The sequence below is a fragment of the Pithys albifrons genome, chromosome 1, assembly GCF_047495875.1.
Source record: "Pithys albifrons albifrons isolate INPA30051 chromosome 1, PitAlb_v1, whole genome shotgun sequence".
Lineage (NCBI taxonomy): Eukaryota > Metazoa > Chordata > Aves > Passeriformes > Thamnophilidae > Pithys > Pithys albifrons.
In genome coordinates, this window is record NC_092458.1 from 1,966,922 (window position 1) to 1,985,618 (window position 18,697).

Genomic DNA, 18,697 nt, shown 5'->3' on the forward strand with positions numbered 1-18,697 from the left:
GGCAAAAACTGTTACCAGAGGTCAAAACAAGGAAATGCAGAAATGGAAAAATGAAGCTAGGTGCAAATCTTATGGATTTCTTAGGGAGTTCTCCTGAATGCCATGTCATCAAGGAACAGCTCTCGAAATGATGGAGCAAACAGTTTCAAGTGTGGCTGTGTATTTCATATTTTCAATAACAGTCTGGCAAATTGATGGCTTTTTCTCCAAGCCAGGAGGGTTCTCAAGATGCCAGTTGTTACCTGTCACTGCTTTGTGTATAGACTCCTGCAGCAGTTTTAACTAAATTTGATGGGATTTTTTATTTTTAACATTTACTGTAGACTCGTTTTTTGAGAGCTTCTGTTGTCAAAAATGTTAGTACTCTCATGGGTGAGTGAGATCCCATAGTGGATCTGGATCCTGATATGTACGAACCCAGTGAGAGCAGAGCTTTCTGTCTGCTTGTTTATTCACATACTCACTTATTTGGTTCTTCTCAGAGCTAAGCTCAGGAGATCTCAACTTCCCCCTGATCCACTTCCTGAGGCAGAGGTTGCTGCTGGTTCAGGAAGGTCAGGAAGAAAGTTGTATCAGTTTGAGCTGTGCCACTGCTTGCATTTACAGCTGTTGGACATCCCTGGCCAAGATCCCTCGCTTCTTGTCTCGACAGATCTCTCTGTTGACCAACAACAGGGCACAAGGAAATAGGAAGCTGCAGCAGGGGAAGTTCCGATTCGATATTAGGAAAAGGCTCTTCACTAGAGGATGATCAGTGAGTGAAACAGGCTGTCCAGTGAAGTGGTCATAGCACCAACCTTGTAAGAGTTCAAGGAGGCTCTGGACGTGGCTCTTAGTCTGATGAGTTATTTTTTGGAAGTTCTGTGATGAGCAGGGAGATGGACTCAATGATCCTTGTGGACCCCTTCCAACTGGAAATATTCTATGATTCTATGATCTACAAGATCTTCTCTCACTGCCAGGACCTTTCTTCTAGTCAGCATCTTTTCCATCTTATTTCCAAACCTTATTCTCTTCCCTGACACTAGTTCTTCTTTTTAAGATCCATCTTTTCATCAGTGGGTGGTCTTTGTGTAACCATGAGACCTCAGTTTTCCCAAGTCTAAACAGTCTACAGGCAGAATTGTAACTCATGATTGACCCATAATTAGTGCTTCTGTTTTATGCCTCTTCAATAATGGGAGGATTCATAACATGCTTCTTTTATCAATTTATTAGTAAAACTTGCAACCAGTCCCAACTCTGGTAGCTGGTGGGTACCAGGAATCAGACTCAGAGCTCAGAATGTCACCTTTGCAGTTTTCTGCTCCTGGTGCATTTGCCTGTTTGCATTCACTAATGAAGGGGGTTTTTTCTGCCTCCAGTGTATAATTACAAGTCTTAAGTTTGACATAAAAAGCAATTTCTTACTGATTTTTCCATCCCCTTTTAACTTCCCTTTTTAGTTGCCCTTACCAAAAAATGAATCTTTTTAATTTTTATGTAAGACTTTTTCAACTAAAATTTATTGCTAAAAGTAGCTATAAAGCTTGTTCAAACAACAGGCACTGGAAATGCAATGTGGTGTGTGCTGTTGGAATTGTTGGTGTTCAGTGCTGACCAATAGGGAAGGGGAATGAGTTAATGAGTTAATGAGGAAGTAAAAAATCCTAGTTAAAATATATCTTTATCTGCTGTATATTCAGACTGAATCCAGTAACTCTGAATAAATTAATAATATTCACAAGTGTACCTATAGGTGGTTGGAAGTATCTAAGAGCAAAACATTTTTAGTAGGTGAACTTGGTTTTCTTTACTTTTAAAATATGGGGACTTTGTTAAGTTTTTTTATTTTAGCTATTAGAAACATGGAACTGTTATACGAGTCATTTCCTGATTGCATCATTTTTGAACAGAGAACTGCATGTACTTTCATTTTTACCTTGATTATTTTTTACTTATAGTTTATTTTTGTGCTGGTTTGAAGGTGAACCAGCAGGGGAGATGAACTCACCACGAGAGAGATTATAAGTCAGAGCTAAAATTTAATAATAATATTACAATAACAACACTGACACAGAAGGGAAATTGCTTTCAACTCACAAAACCCCAGCAGTATAATCCAGTGTCCTGGGGCACAAACCCAAGGGGGTTTGTTTGCCCTTGTGCTGAGACCCCTGTGGTTCCCCCAAGTCCAGAGCAAAAGGAAATGAAAAACCTGTTGGTGCAGGTGAGGGCTGTGGTCTGGGTGAGAGCGGGGATCTCCTCCTGTTGAGGTCCTGCTGCTCCTCTGGATCCGATGAGAAGTTTCCCAGGTCTTCTTACCCACCCCTTATGTACCCTCAGGGAGCACCCAGTCCCTCCCCCTGGGCGGGGACTCACACAATGGGTGATTAACTCTGGGAGCCAGGGGGTGTTGAACTGTTGATGGCCCATTGGCAGCTCCGCCCCCTCAGGCTGGGTGTGAAGGTGATAATGGCTCCCTGGGCAGCTGCTGCTCATGGCCCATTGGCCTTGGGGAATGAATAGAGGGGGTGGAATACACAGCTTTGATCACCCCACACAGGGTTAGCTGGTCCCTCCTGCTGAACTAGGACAATTTTATGTGCTTTTAACTATCTTCAGTGTTATTTTAAGCTTCACCTGTATTTTTTCAAAAGCACACTTACCAAGAGATTCCTAATTTCACAGCTAAGCTGTGATATAACTGCTTCTTTTTTTATAAAGTCTGCTATGCAAGTTCTAACCTGTATTAAAAATCTGCTATTGCTAAATTTAACACCTTGTTAATGTGAGAGCATTTAAAAAGAACCCAAAAAAACATTGAATTTTGAAGTTTCAAGTAGTTTTGTCTCTGGTTTTGAAAAAAAAACACCTGTTTTCTATGTTTTTTTTAAATAGCTTCATTATCAAGGAATAAAATAAGATATAAAGAATACATACTATTTAAAATATTCTTCTAAGTTATTTCATACCACTTTGTCTCTTGAACAAAAAGTATGTGCATGGTATGTAAAAAATGGATGTAGACAGACCAAATAAGGACACATACTCTTTTACTGTAAATGGGTTTTTTTCTATCCATCATATGTTAATTAATAGACTTTATTCCCCCTCGTGGCCTCTAGAGTCTGGGCAATAGTACAGAATTGCTTGTACCTGCAGTGGATTTGATGAAAGGAAAAGCTGGATGAAATATGGGAGACAATGTTAATGAACATCCTTACTGCTGGACAGACTGGTGTTCATTTTTAACTAATTTCAGGGCTGCAATGAAAGGAACTTGAGGGTTTGTGCAATTTGAAGTCATTATGCATCCCCATTTCAAACCCTTAAGAAAGGCCTTTCACTTTATGCACACATGAAAAGTGAATTTAGTCTGAGACTGAGAAAGCAAGCAATTTATTCTTTGCACTCTTACCTTGCAGCCAGTAAAACCTTTGAAATACAGAAAAATGAGGACTGAACTCGTATCTTTTAGAGAACCTCTCAAATCAACGGGACAATGTGCCACACCAATGCAATTTAAAGCATTTGTCCAGAGATAAAATTGTAGCATCATTCTAAACAGCATTATTATTAGATTTTTACTCACCTCTGTATATCGGGTGAACTTCTCAATAGTATGACAAAATTTTTCTTAACAATTTTTGATAGCATTACTTTATTTTAAACCTTATTTTATTGACAGTTTTTTCTGGACACAAAAAATAAGATTAGATTTTTACTCACCTCTGTATATTGGGTGAACTTCTCAATAGTATGACAAAATTTTTCTTAACAATTTTTAGATAGCATTACTTTATTTTAAACCTTATTTTATTGACAGTTTTTTCTTACCAATTAATTTATCTGGATTTAATATTAATAAATTTTAAAAACAAGCAAATATTATATTTTCTTCTTCATAGTTAATCTGATCATATTTTTTGTGTCCAGATGGGATCTAGCAATTACACCATTAAAAACCATAAACAAAAACAAATGAACAAAACCAAACCAACAAAAAAATTAGCTCAAATACTGCAATGATGATGGAGCAGCAGGACATTTTGTTCATATTCTCAGGAACAGGAGAGAAGGTTTTCTCTAGAGCCTCCTCTTTCTCAAGGGCTTTCCTCACCCTCCTCACCAAGAGAAGCTTCCATGAACTCAGTAGCTTCATCACAGCTGTCTCTAATTAGCTGTCAGAAGATTACCTGAAGGGTTACACATATATGAAAACAATAAGGATTTCATTTTCTGGTTAAAAGCACTTCTGATGAGTGTTAGTTGCTCTGCTTTGCATAATTTGACCAAATTTCCTGTCTGTGTTACACCTTCACATGGTTGAATTCTAGTTGGCTAAAGCAAAACTGAAGAGTGTTCTTAATTAAAATAGCTTCAAAAAATGATTGTGGGATATGCATTGCCCCCTTAAAATGTCTGCAGCTGTAATTCTGAGGAAAAAGCTTAATTTTTTACTCTATCCCTTCCCTTCCCTTCCCTTCCCTTCCCTTCCCTTCCCTTCCCTTCCCTTCCCTTCCCTTCCCTTCCCTTCCCTTCCCTTCCCTTCCCTTCCCTTCCCTTCCCTTCCTTTTCTTTCCCACACTGATGTTGATGAAATAGAAACTGTCTCTTGTAATGTTTGTGTAGATGTCTCTCCCTCTTAGAAACTGTAACATGTACTTTGTGGTTTTGACGTGCATGTACAAATTTCAGATACAAAGGGTACAGAGAAAAGTATTCTTGGATTTCCCGTGTTCATTTCATACAGCAAAGGCTTCTGTCTCCATGTACAATAGTCTTAAGGAGTTTTGCTTTATAATTTTCAGGAACTTACAATGATTGTAAGCAATATTATTTATATAGGTGTGTGAGCCTGTGGTGGTCAGTGAGTTAAGGGAAGAACAAGGAAGAAGTAATTCTTAATTTTTACTTCTATGTTCACAAAGGAAAAGAGCTTGGTTTTGTTGGTTTTTTTTTTCTTTTTGCACTTTAGGGAAAATGCAGTGTTCCTGTAATCAGTATTAGTTTACTAGGAATAACTTAGACTTTGAATGTGAAAGCAGGATCGAAAACTAGAGGTTCTACAGCACTGTGTCCATTCTAAAAGGCACTGAGGTGTAACAACAATAGATGACTACATGCTTGCATAGGTTTTCCCACTTGAATTACATTTGCAGAGTGAATAAGAATTAATTTCCTGGCACAGTATATGTTGTATGGTGTTACTTTAGCCCCTCTATGTCATTAGCAATGTTCAGTATGATAACCTTTTTATAAATGTTCTCTAGTCTATATAGAATTCACCATTCCTTCTCAGAACAAATTCAGTTTCTGTCCAATATCTGTGGTCCTAAAAATTTGGTTCATTATTTCTCTGACCTCAAGTATTTCTATTCATATTCTTAATCCCAATGCTCTTTTATCTTCTCTAAGTTACCTAGTAAATGCTTTCTTTATTATTCCATGCCATGTTTTGCTGCTTTTAGTGTTTTTCTGGCTCTCCTGTATCTTTTAAATTCAGCCTCAAAGTCACTCTCTGCTGTACTGATGGCTTTTAAACTGAGTTTTAACAAGTCATTCAGGATCAGCCTCCTAATTTTCCCAGTTTTAACTCCTTCTTTCACTGTCAGGCCTTTTTTCTGGCTTGGTTTCCCTTTCTGTGAATGTGCATGATGGCTACTGCAATGGATATACCTACAGGTTATAGTCATGTGCTATATTGTAGAAAATATGAGTACATTTCTGTATGATATGGGGAAGTATAATATTGCTTGGCAAAATTTCATCTGTAAAGCACTTGTGATTCTTTTCTGCCATATAATCATGGTCAGGCAAAAGTACCTGATAAAATATTTACAGATTCTGTTTCAACATTCTGATATTCATTTGAAAAGCTAAAATAGTTAATTTAGTTCTAGGAGAATGTGCTATGAATAAATAAATAAATATTGAGAGATCTGCAATTCCAGAAGTAAGAAATTTCTTTTTGCTAAGTCTCAGTTGGAAAGGGGAAAAGAGGAAGATGAAAAACAAGTGTTGAGAAAAGAAGAGTAATTGTAGGGAATAATTTGGCTACAAAACCATATAATATATTTTTAAACTGACAATTTTAGCATTACTATTGGCTTTTAAGAATTTGGCAGCTACAAAACTACAGTTATTTGTACATTCTCTCTGTAATGAGAATCCAGAAACTTGTAAGTCACTGTTCTTGAGGTATGTTTTCATGCCTGTCTCAACAGTAACTGTATCTGCATTTGTATTCTCACTTACTCAGCCTCCACTGACTTGTGGCTCCAAAATTTCCTGAGATGGAGATGCCATCTTTATATTTAAAAGTCCTCAGTAGATTTTCATCCTGTCTTCCACCAAATTGCTGGTCTCTATAAACATTTAGTCAAGTTTTTATATAGTTTTAAGAGTGTCCACAAGTTCTTCTTGGTAGTTCCTGCTCTTGTTGTTGTTTGGAAATACTTTAATATTTCCTATATTATTACCCAATTTATGTACCTTTGGCTCTGTGATCAGAAGAGGAGGAAAACCTTATTTTGAGATGAGTGGTTATCATTTTGACTGATTCACAGCTTTTGATTTATTATTCAGAGCGTGTAGCTGGAAGCAAGATAGTCATGCTACAGAACATGAAAAAAAGCATTAAATCACTTGAACCTCTTCTGCAACAGCCTTTTGGTTAGTTTTTAATTTTAAATTGGAAATATATTCACTGTGGTGGCTTCCATTGAAAATGGAGAGCCTCTTTAGTAGAAGCTAAAATACATTTAGGAAAGGTTTAAATACAATATGGATAAATCTCATGGGACCCATGAATGGCATATTCAGCCTATACAAGCAAATTTCCCTTTTTGAGATTTTAGATGACTTTGCAAGACTACCTTTTTTAATAATTCCTTCCAAATCTAATAGAACATGAATACTCAGAAATCTTCAGGGCCTCAACTTCACAAAAACTGATTAGTATGTGCACTAATTGGCTCTTATCCCAGAGTCTTTATTTCTCAAAAGAAAAATTCATACTGTAGATATATCTCATTATACTTAATTGCTCTTGCTGTTGATGCTTTTGAAGGTGCTTTGATATTGTACTGTGTGGAATATATAGAAAGGGTTTTGCAGTTAAATATTCTTATTGAGAAGGCTAGGCAGTCTTTTGTGCTATGGGATAACAGATTTGCTGACAGCACTGGCGGTAGAGAGAATTAAAAATATTAAAAAAAAAAAGAAGAGATAGCAAAAAATGAACAGGATGCTGAAAAGAGAATGCTGCTTTTTCTTCTAGAATGATGAAACTATATATACATTTTCATACTTTTTTGAATTACAAGGCTGTAGAATTCACAATGAAGTAAATATGAAAATGAAAAAAGCCCTTGATTTTTGGGCAGGTTTCAGTTTTTACTCTTGGCCTGCATTTCTGTAGTCTTAATCTTGGAAGCTCAGTCTGTGTTTTAGCAAGATACCCTTTGATGTTTGTTTCTTGATTTGTCTGTCACCAGAGAGAAAGGAAGTACTCTCTGTATTTTGTCTCAATCTCCTGTATGATGTGCTAAAGAAGTAGTTCAGTACGTTTTTGGGTAATTCATTTGTATTTGTTTAACATCTTTATTGATGATTTAGATGAGGGGATTGAGTCCATCATCAGCAAATTTGCTGATGCCACCAAGTTGGGAGGGAGTGTCGACCTGCTGGAAGGCAGGAGGGCTCTGCAGAGGGCTCTGGATAGACTTGAGAGATGGGCTGATTGCAATGGGATGGAGTTCAACAAGGCCAAGTGCAGGTCCTGCCCTTTGGCCACAACAACCCCCTGCAGCGCTCCAGGCTGGGCACAGAGTGGCTGGAGAGCAGCCAGGCAGAAAGGGACCTTGGAGTACTAATTGACAGGAAGCTCAACATGAGCCAACAGTGTGCCCAGGTGGCCAAGAAGGCCAATGGGATCCTGACCTGTATCAAAAATAGCGTGGCCAGCAGGCCCAGGGCAGTGACCCTTCCCCTGTACTCTGCATTGGTGAGGCCACACCTTGAGTGTTGTGTTCAGTTCTGGGCCCCTCAGTTCAGAAAGGATATTGAGGTGCTGGAGCGGGTCCAGAGAAGAGCAACAAGGTTGGAGAAGGGACTGAAGCACAAGTCCTATGGGGAGAGGCTGAGGGAGCTGGGGGTGTTCAGCCTGGAGAAGAGGAGGCTCAGAGGTGACCTCAGCACTGTCTGGAACTGCCTGAAGGGAAGTTCTGGCCAGGTGGGGGTTGGTCTCTTCTCCCAGGCACTCAGCAATAGGACAAGGGGGCACGATGGGCTTAAGCTCTGCCAGGGGAAATTTAAGTTGGAGATCAGAAAATAATTCTTTGCAGAGAGAGTAATCAGGCATTGGAATGGGCTGCCCAGAGAGGGGGTGGATTCCCCATCCCTGGAGATTTTTAAACACAGATTGGACGTGGCACTGAGTGCCATGATCTGGTAAATGGACTGGAGTTGGACCAAGGGTTGGACTCGATGATCTTGGAGGTCTTTTCCAACCCAATCGATTCTATGATTTCTCTTGGCTAAGACATGATTCTCCTGTCTCCATTCATTTTTTTTCTCTGTTTATGCACTTAATATTTTTTGTGCTCAAGGAGATTTTTAGAATATAACTTAGAATAGAAAATTTCAAAGAATGATTTGGGTGACAAGGTTAACAACCTTTAAAATGTCGTTATCTGAGCACTCTACTTCAAAATGGATGTTACTTACATCCTTATTTCATTTAAAATTTACATTTTAAAAATAAAAATTAAATAAACATGACCATTATCTATTCCATCTTGAATATTTTTCATGCTCTTGAATTATACTGTGATCACAATTCAAATTTTAAGGTGTTCTGATCATCATCAGTGGATAAAATTAACTTTTCCATTTTTTTTTAATGTATATGACAGTATAAAACACAATGTACACTTCTCAGCTAAGCTGAATGTGCTGATCTGGAATTTCCTTGCTGGTAGCACTACCAGGGGAAAAACACCCCAGCCTCTTGACCTGTGATATACTTTCATCAGGACCCTGTCACCATTTACTACTGAGAACTTGTTTGAATAGTCATTAGTCAATACTGAAAATTTAGCCTGGGGTGAAAATTTCACCTTTCTTTATGTGGAGAGTACCCTTATTTATGTATTATGTAGAGGCCAAATTATCTCAGTCTACTGCATCACCTGACAGCGCCTGAAATACAGTCCCCTTAAAATGGGCCTTGGTCTTGCATCAGAAAAGGGAAGTTTTGAAGAATGGTTGGTAGATCAGCCGTTTCAACAGGAAGAAATCATAATTTTGTTGTAGGTGTATGATGAAAGTAATTCCATTCAGCCACAGTCAGTTGATTTACACGTCCCCATCAAGTCATATTACTGTCTGGAGCCATGATTCTTAATTGCTCAAATAGGAGGTGCCTTCCTTAGAGAGGCAAGTACTGTGTCTCCTGTCACCAGCAATGCTGCAAACTGGGACATTTTATAGTCAGAGCAGAAAACTCAGTATACTTGAAACCCTCAAATAAACACAGGCAGAAAATTTGCAGAAAACTCAGTATACTTGAAACCCTTAAATAAACATAGGTAGAAAATTTTCCCTGGAGACTTTATAAAAGCAGTATGTTTTGATACACTTTGTGTCAATCAGCTACTAACCAAAACCTGCTTTGATATTTTTCCAAATACAGATGTATTGAAGAAAACAATTCTAGTATAAAAGTGAACCACTGACTTACAAAATGGAACTTTTAAAATATTTAAACATTTTGATCATTGTAGGTAGCTGGCAGCCTTGATTCCTGTCTCTTAAGTCTTTGTACTGTCCTACCTCTCCTCACAGTTCCTAGTCTTAGTCTCTTTCCCAAGCTGGTTGATTCCAGTTTTCTTCATTGGCTTTCAGTTGTCTTAAGCCAACTTCTACAGTCCAGATTCCAAGGTGCAAACCTTTGCTTTAATGCCAATAAATTCTTTATTTGTCTCTTTCAGTCTTTATTTGTACAACCTGTTCCTAATAGTGCAGTTGAAGCAATTCCTTTTTTTTTTTATCCCTTTCCTGTCAATAGTTCCAACATTTTCTTTCCTTTGTAATGAATGTACTTGCATCAATCCCGCCTGGCTCTGGCTGTTTTTCCTCTCAGCATGTACATTGCCTAAGCTCCATTGATTTTTAATGACCTGATAATCTGCTGCATCTCAAAACTGCAGTTGCAAGGACAGGTCAGTTCCTCCAGGTGGAAACATATGCGGTACAAATGGAACCACTGAGAAAATCAGGTACTAAACATCTAACTTGTCTCAACTGAGCAAGCAAAACCTGCAGTTTTTCCAATTTATCAGAAGACATAACCTGGGTAGATTTTCCAATGAATAGCCAAAAAAAGCAAACAAAAAGAAAAAAGAAAAAAAAAAGAAAAAAAAAGTCTTTCTGACACAAGATTCATTCACAGAGGCATTTTTAAAATACTTAATAAAAGGAAAGTGCTCGTCTCATTTAGAAGAAGGAAACAGTTACATTATAATAACAAGCAGTCTGACTAATTTATCTTACTAGTTTTATTACCAGAAATGACTGAACTATTCTGTCTGAAGTTGTCTGTTGAGAAAACATAGTCTTGATTATTGGAAAGACCATTTTGTCATTTAACATTTTAACAGTTATAATTTTGAAATAATGAAGACACATAAAATACGATTTTGTAATGAGAAAATTGGCAGAAGTGAAAGAATAAGCAGTTCTTACATGATAGAAGGCATATTTAGGGAGTGAATAATGTGTATTATTTTCTGAGCCTGTAATCCTGCAAAGAGAGTTTTCAAAATGAGAAAGATACTCTGAACTCAAATTTCTTTTTACTAAAAAATGTTTCTTTAAAATTTTATGCCTCTGAGTTTAAAAGCTCTAAATGTCTAGAGCCACATTCTTCATCTTTTACAGTGGGACAGGCAGTTTCTGAAAGAAGGAAAAGTATAATATAACTAAGAGTGCTGGAATGAACACTAAATCTTTACTGTAAAACTACTCTTTAAAACTGCCCAACTAATTTTTAAAACTCAGAAGCAGTCTCTATGAATTAATAGAAACCTTCTTGGAGAATTTACTAACATGCCACTAATCCTTTTGCTCCCTTTAGGAACATAATGCAGTGGCAGATGAGGAACACTTTGTCCCCTCACTTTCTTACCTTGAAGGAGCTACAAGCTCATGGTTTAAATTCTGTGAATTAATTCATACAGCTGCCAGGAATAACTCATTTTTTTCGAGGCATCTGAAGGTCAAAGGATTTTTATTTTCATTTCTTATACTTTAAATTAAGTCTTCAGAGTCCTTGAGGTCTTTCAGCCTCCACACCCCAGCAGAAGATGGTGAAGTGTGTAGAAATTAAAATTCCCATCTTTTCATCTAGATATAATTCTTCTTTGTGCAACAGCAAATAATAATAATAATAATAAAAACCAAACTAGAGGACAATATATTGATCCAGAACATTTTTTTCTTCTGCATCAGTCCATAAGAACAACCAGAACTACGTTATGTGCAATGACTGCTCATGTTTCAAAACATTCTGTGAGACGACTGCCTGACTAGTTAGATGTGATGCTGTGTTCATCAAGCATATCCATTTTTCCTGTCATTTTCATTGATACTCATCTGTGGCCCTCCAATATAGGAACCTTGAGAGTTCCCTGGCTCTGAGAGGCCTCCTGCTCAGAGGGCAATTACTGGCAGCAGGCCACTGTGGGCCAGGAGAGCTCAAGGGACTTATGACTAAGGCTTATGGGGTCACAAGACAATTAGCTTTTGTCACAGTCATTTTCCATCCTGACCACAATTTGAGACAGTATTTTTCTTTAGAAATCCAATAACAAAAATGTTGTTCCAATCAGGTTGTAAAAGGAAAGAAAAATATAAGTCTCCAATGACTGTTGGTTTGAAAAACGGGTGCTTGTTAGTAACCGTTTGTTCCTGGGAGCAAGTAATGGTTCCCATAAGCTCAAGGCCAAGGCCCAGGAGCGTTTCTGAGGTCACAGTGCAGCTCAAGGAGGAGGAAGGGGTACACCACTATAGTGCATTCTTATTCAGGCTTTTATTCAGTAAATTACTCTGTAAATGTTTGCTTTGAATGCGCCAAATCAATTTTGTGTTACATAAACATTAGATACTTTATTAAGAATAGATTTTGATTCAAGGATGAAGCTGTATGCATATTCAGGCAGCTTTTTCCTAAGCATAGCCCTACTAGCAATGTATGGCTATAACAATTTAACTTCAGCATGTCCTAATTCTTTTTCATTCTTTTAAAAAAATGTGGTTAAAACCAACCATCACAACAAATAGTGTGGCCAGCAGGCCCAGGGCAGTGACCCTTCCTCTGGACTCTGCATTGGTGAGGCCACACCTTGAGTGTTGTGTTCAGTTCTGGGCCCCTCAGTTCAGAAAGGATATTGAGGGGCTGGAGCGGGTCCAGAGAAGAGCAACAAGGCTGGTGAAGGGACTGGAGCACAAGTCCTATGGGGAGAGGCTGAGGGAGCTGGGGGTGTTTAGCCTGGAGAAGAGGAGGCTCAGAGGTGACCTCAGCACTGTCTAGAACTACCTGAAGGGAAGTTCTGGCCAGGTGGGGGCAGGTCTCTTCTCCCAGGCACTCAGCAATAGGACAAGGGGGCACGATGGGCTCAAGCTCTGTCAGGGGAAATTTAAGTTGGATATCAGAAAAAAATTCTTTCCAGAGAGAGTAATCAGGCATTGGAATGGGCTGCCCAGAGAGGGGGTGGATTCACCATCCCTGGAGGTTTTTAAATGCAGATTGGATGTGGCACTGAGATCTGGTAAAGGGACTGGAGTTGGACCAAGGGTTGGACTTGATGATCTCGGAGGTCTTTTCCAACCCAATCCATTCTATGATTCTATAACTTATATCTCTATATTAATAACTCTATATGTTTGTTATCAGTGTGATATATGCAATTCCTTAAAATTCTGCTTTTTCTCACTGTTTTAGGAATTCCCCAAAGTTTCCATATAAATTTATAAATAAGGACACTCACAAGTTGTGTTGTGTGGTTGCCAACCAATATGACTAAAAAAATCAGTTTTCACTGTTTGTCTTATGGAGATTATTTTTTGTGGATTATTCTTAATACTGCAGGCTCTACATACTTAAATTTGTTTGTTTGTTTGTTTTATTATGGGATGAATAATCTATTTGCAGATGAATATTACTTTGAAACACTACTTTGTTTGTTTTTGCTTTGTGTTACAAAGTGTGTTCCATAGGCATTAGATCAGTAGTTGTCCACTTCCAAGTGTCTGATGTTCCATTTACAGCTAATTCCACTGATTACAGTGCTTATCTTTCATTTAATATGCAGGATGAGCAAGGATGGACAATCATCTTTCAGAGAGCTGTTAAGACTTTTTGTCAAGGCAAACCCAACATGCCTCTGAGGATTGTTTTTTTATGTTTGTAGACTTATTACAGTCTTATAGTTTTACAATTCTCTGCTTATATATTTTTTCTCCACTCCTTTTCTGATTTCTTTATGTCAAAAAAATGACCTTTTTTTTAATGACAACACAAATTTTATTAGAATTTTTGATTTTCTTTATACTTCTACAAGAATTATTAAAACAGGTCTGACATTTGCCTCGGTGCCATTTTGCCAACGAAGGTCACGAGTCCAAGATTTTTCAATGCACTTCCATACAATATTTCTGATTGCATGAGAGAAAGCAATTAAAATGCTGGTCAACACGAAGAGGGAAAACTATACTTAGTATTTGTTCCTCAAAGAGTTGTTTGGAGTCTGTAGTTAGACAGAGACAGTATTCTATGTGCAATCCAGAGAAAGAATGATTTTTAAATGAAGAATTTTCAAAGAAGTTGATATAGATCATCACAGATCTCTACAGACATGATATCCTTAACCTCACTCAACTGTTAATGTATCTTTTGTTTCTATAATATATCACATGTTGTCCTGGGTTGAGCTGGCAAAACACCAACTGTCCAGGACAGAGTGAAAGGGTTCCTCCCCCCCCAGCCAGCTAAGGGAAAGAGAAGAGGGAGAGGGGAAAACTTCAGAACCAGGTTTATGCTGAAACTAACTACATGTATTTATACAGAAACGAGAAAACTAAGAGAGAACTACAATATATAACACACACTTACACAAGTTACATGTATATAACAAGGAATAACTTCCCACTCCCCAATTAATACAAAGCAAAGTCTATCACACTAGATCTGTGAGTACTCTGAGAGACACTCAGCAAGAAACAGAAAGAGTAACAACCAAAATGTTTCTACTTCCCTGAATGCAAACAAAATGCAAGCAGAGGCAACAGGAGCAGGGCCAAACATAGTAGAGGAGCTGCCAGATGTCCTCCTCTTAGTGCAGCCATGATGGAACTGACCAAGCCACTCCCACACACTGGATTTTACCCCCTTTGAGATGATGTAGTATGGTATGGAATACAATATTATTGGCTGAAAGAAGTCAGCTGTGAGCTGGCTCAGCCCAGCTTAAATCAGCTGACAATCCCAGGCCTAGCTGAACTTTAAAGCCTAAGTTTAGGCCCACCTGCCTAAACCCATAACACATGTAGATATATCTCAGTCTGTATTGTTATAGGAAAGGGAAAAAATCAATACATGTGAAAAGCAAAAATCAAGTTATGCCTTTCCACAGTGGACTGTATACTGCAAAAAACCATCTTACTGCAGATATGTGATGTGGTTGGGTGTAATTTCTTGTTACATTGTATACAATTTACACACAATTCTGATATTAATTTGTGCAATGGGACTATATGGTGACCATTTTCTGTTTCATTGTTTGTATCTCTGTAAGGTAGAACTTTCTTTCAACACACACAAAAAAGGAAATCTAAGATGTTGATCAGATTTTCAGGCCTGCTCTTCTGATGAGGATTCAGTTACTGAACCTTTTTTTTTTTTTCCCACATAAATGGTGATAAATTTATGACTGGTGTTTTAGCTGGCTATGCAATTCAGAATTAACATGACATAGAGATGAAGGTTGAAAATTTCTTTTCATGATATTAAATTGCATCCATTACACTTCTTCCTTGTGGTTCTAGGGATTAACTTTTACTTTCAGTTTTAAACCACAATGAAAGTCTTTAGAACCTGCTTTGAGTGGGTTTTTTGGCACAAGTATGTCAGTAGAGACAAATTCTGCCAGTTACAAAAGTATCAAATGCTTTGTTGTTGTTTGGTTTTTTTTATAAAAGCATAAGTATATTCTTATCTAGAGTTTGGTTTTCAGCTGACTTTCTAACAAAGTAGCTAAACTTGTTCAGGACTTTTCAAAAAAATTATCAGATGGTATCTTCTGTAGAAAACATGTATTTCTTGCTTCTGTCTTGTCTTCTACTTGTTATACTAATCCATAAATACCTGTTGATTTCTCTTGAATTTAAGGAGTAGATCAGAAATGTGAATTCTGTGCTTGTAATAGTCACCTGACTTCTAAAGAATGAATACAAGGGTGGCCTTTTTGGAAAAGAGAAATCAACAGTTTTGCGCTTTTGATTGGTTTTAAAAAGTTTGGATTTTGCATGAATTTTCTGAGATTTTCAATTTCCTGGAATGGTTTTCACAAAATGTGTTTCTGTGGGTTGCTCCAGCCTGGCATTGCATGTAGTGTGAAGGTTTGTTGGGTTTGAGGTTTTTAAATATCATGTTTTCCATGGATTTTCTGCAATGTCAGCATGCAGCTTGCTGGTTTTTTGAGTATATCCTTTTACGAGCTGCTGCAGAAAGTAAATATCTCTCATTTCCAAGAGAAAATAATTTAATAAGAAACTGTAAAGTAGAAATTAAAAAGCAGATTATTTAATGAAAGCGACGTAAAACAGGGCCCTACAGATATAATATTTACTATTTGGAATACTTGGTAGGAATTTTGAATTCCAGTGTAAAATATGTAATTTATAATAACAAATTTAATATTATTTTTTTATTTCTCTTCATCTTAACTGATCTTGGTCAGAAAACTGATTTTATACTACTAAGGACTTTCTATGCATTAGCCACCTGATTCTTTTTTACTGTTTGTTTTATAAACAGCTTTTTATGCAAAACAACAATGTTCCATTTACTCCTTTGTAGAACTGTCTGACCAGATGCCATTTTCATTGCTCTTAAAATTCTGGTTTTGCTCAGTTTTTAGAAACTGTTGAACAGAAGACAATTAGCACCACACGGATGGGCTCTGAACTGGATCTTGAGAACTACCAAACTGCTTTAGAAGAAGTCCTGACGTGGCTTCTCTCTGCTGAAGATGCGTTACAAGCACAAGGGGATATATCCAATGATGTAGAAGTTGTTAAAGAACAGTTTCACACCCATGAGGTACTAGTCTTTTGATAGCCACTTATATGGTTTTATCCCTTATTAAGGTCAAAAATACAAAACAAAGATATGTCTAGTATTTTATTCCTTTCTCCCTACTTTTTTTTTTTTTATGTGTGATTTGCTTGTTTGTTTATTTAAGTTTTGGGTTTGTTTGGGGTTTTCTGTGGGACTTTGGTTGTTTTTCTGTTGGGCTTTTTTTGTTTTTGTGTTGTTTGGTTTGGTTTGGTTTCCTTTTGGTTTTGGTTTGTTTTGTTTTTTTAGTTTTGATTTAGAGAACTTTAATGTAGCACTGAAGACTGTGCCCTAGATTCATGAAATCATTTTGGTTCAAAAAGACCCTTAAGGTCATCAAGCCCAAGCATTAATCTAACACTGTCAAGTCCACAGGTAACCCATATCCAGAAGTGCTGCACCTGACACAGCCAGGGATGGAGACTCCTCCCCTTCCTGGGCAGCCTGCAGTGCTTGGCACTGTGCAGTGAAGACCTTTTTTCCCAAGATCCACTCTAAACCTGCCCTGCTGCAGCTTGAGGCCATTTCCTCTCATCCTATCATTCATTACTACACCCACCTCATTACAACTTTTTTTCAGGTAGTTACAGAGATCAATAAGGTTACTCTTCATCCTCTTCTTCTCCAGACTACTTTCTGCTATATGAAGAAAGATTTTATTTCTGGTTCATGTTACAAGGTTTGGGGAGGGCTTAAAAAAAATTAAAAGCAAAGTTAAAAATCATGCTTGCAAAATGGTGGAATTCTGGGTTTTATTTTCCAAAGAATCCAACTTAAAACTGGGTATGCTTTTTTTGTTTTGTTTTTTATTATCAGGGTTTTATGATGGAGTTAACAGCTCATCAAGGACGTGTTGGTAATGTTTTGCAAGTTGGAAGTCAACTTCTAACAACGGGAAAACTTTCAGATAGTGAAGAGAATGAAATCCAAGAACAAATGAATCTACTTAATTCTCGATGGGAAACTCTCAGGGTTGCAAGTATGGAAAAACAAAGCAAGTAAGTAATATGTTGGTTAAAATAGTATATATTGAATTTGACTGAACTTGACTAACAGTTGGGATTTTCCTTCAGTTTGCTGTGAGAAAAACTCCATATTGAATCTGTTTGAACCTGAAACTTGTGCAGGGACTTTGAAGCTTGGATGTTTTTCTAAGCCTGGAGGCCCACAAAGCAGCACCTCCCAACAGCTTAGACACAGATAACACTTCAACCAAAATTTATATAACCTACCTCACGTTTTTCTGTTTCAGCAAATACTGTAGCACACAATGTTGAGTTAGAAAGGTGAGAACCAAAAGGAAAAGGGAAACAAATCTTTAAGGCCTGTAAAACATGATCCCATAAAAAGAAAAAAATGGGAGCTTAGCTCTCCTGAAAACATTGTCATGGTTTTATCTGAGTACAAATTGCACTTTTCAGAAAAGGGCAAGTCCTACAGCTTGATGCTGAAATACAAGCAAATCTACAAAAATAGTGTGTTAATAGTGGCATTAGTCTTTGGAGCATTTTTAATATTACTGTGTCTTATTTTGAACTTTGATTTACATGGTACTATCTAGTATAAGTAGCTCCATAAACATAAGAGACTGTGAATGTGTCACAGTGAAGTAATTTGGTTTGCAGTATACAGAGATACCAGTAAAGTTATTGAAGGTGATTTATGTGTTAGTTTCCTGTTACCTGATTTTTCACTAGTTTGTTTGATTTTATACTCGTTTTTGTGTTTTATTTTGTCATGAGGAATTTTGTACACCTACTGGCTTTTCTGTAAGGGGATCAATGTGAAGTTTACCAAGTGTCATATTAAATCAAATCCAGTGGAAATGTTAAAGTTAATTGAATGTCAGTGGGAGTTTCTTTATAGCCAGGTAGTATTAATTAGGGAAGATTATGGCTGTTCTCTGGAGGGTGAAAAAAAAATAGATCCTTGGTGGCTTTTTAGGGACTTTAAGCAAGGCAGAGTTCAGTAAAATCTCTCTGCTGAAGTCTTAATTTTTTCTCAGAAAGTCCCAATGAACATGTACTAGAGGCAAAACTCTTCTGTCTGTTTCTTCAATAGAAAAAGGAATGCTCCTTTGGCAAATATGATTTTAATGACAGCTGAATATCTCTAGTAGTGAGACCAATCATCTAGTACTGCACCCTGACAGTAACAGAATAAGAAATGGCCTCAGGTTGCACTGGGGGAGTTTTAGATTAGATATTAGGGTGGGTTTTTTTTTTAATTGTAAGGGTCACAAAGCATTGGAACAGATTACCCAGGGAAGTGGTTGAGTTACCATCCCTGGAAGTGTTCAACAATTTTTGGATGTGG

At 37.4% G+C, this 18,697-nt stretch overlaps 1 protein-coding gene across 9 annotated transcripts in view; it reads left to right on the top strand.

The window, feature by feature from the left end:
* The window catches only part of DMD (dystrophin), a 1,187,916-nt gene that overhangs the window by 355,651 nt on the left and 813,568 nt on the right, over positions 1 to 18,697 (top strand). For all 9 annotated transcript variants that reach the window (XM_071568723.1, XM_071569521.1, XM_071566241.1 and 6 more), the window contains exons 9-10: positions 16,178 to 16,366; positions 17,198 to 17,379. In XM_071568723.1, the coding sequence (XP_071424824.1) occupies positions 16,178 to 16,366; positions 17,198 to 17,379 (371 nt within the window). The remainder of the gene's footprint in view (positions 1 to 16,177; positions 16,367 to 17,197; positions 17,380 to 18,697) is intronic.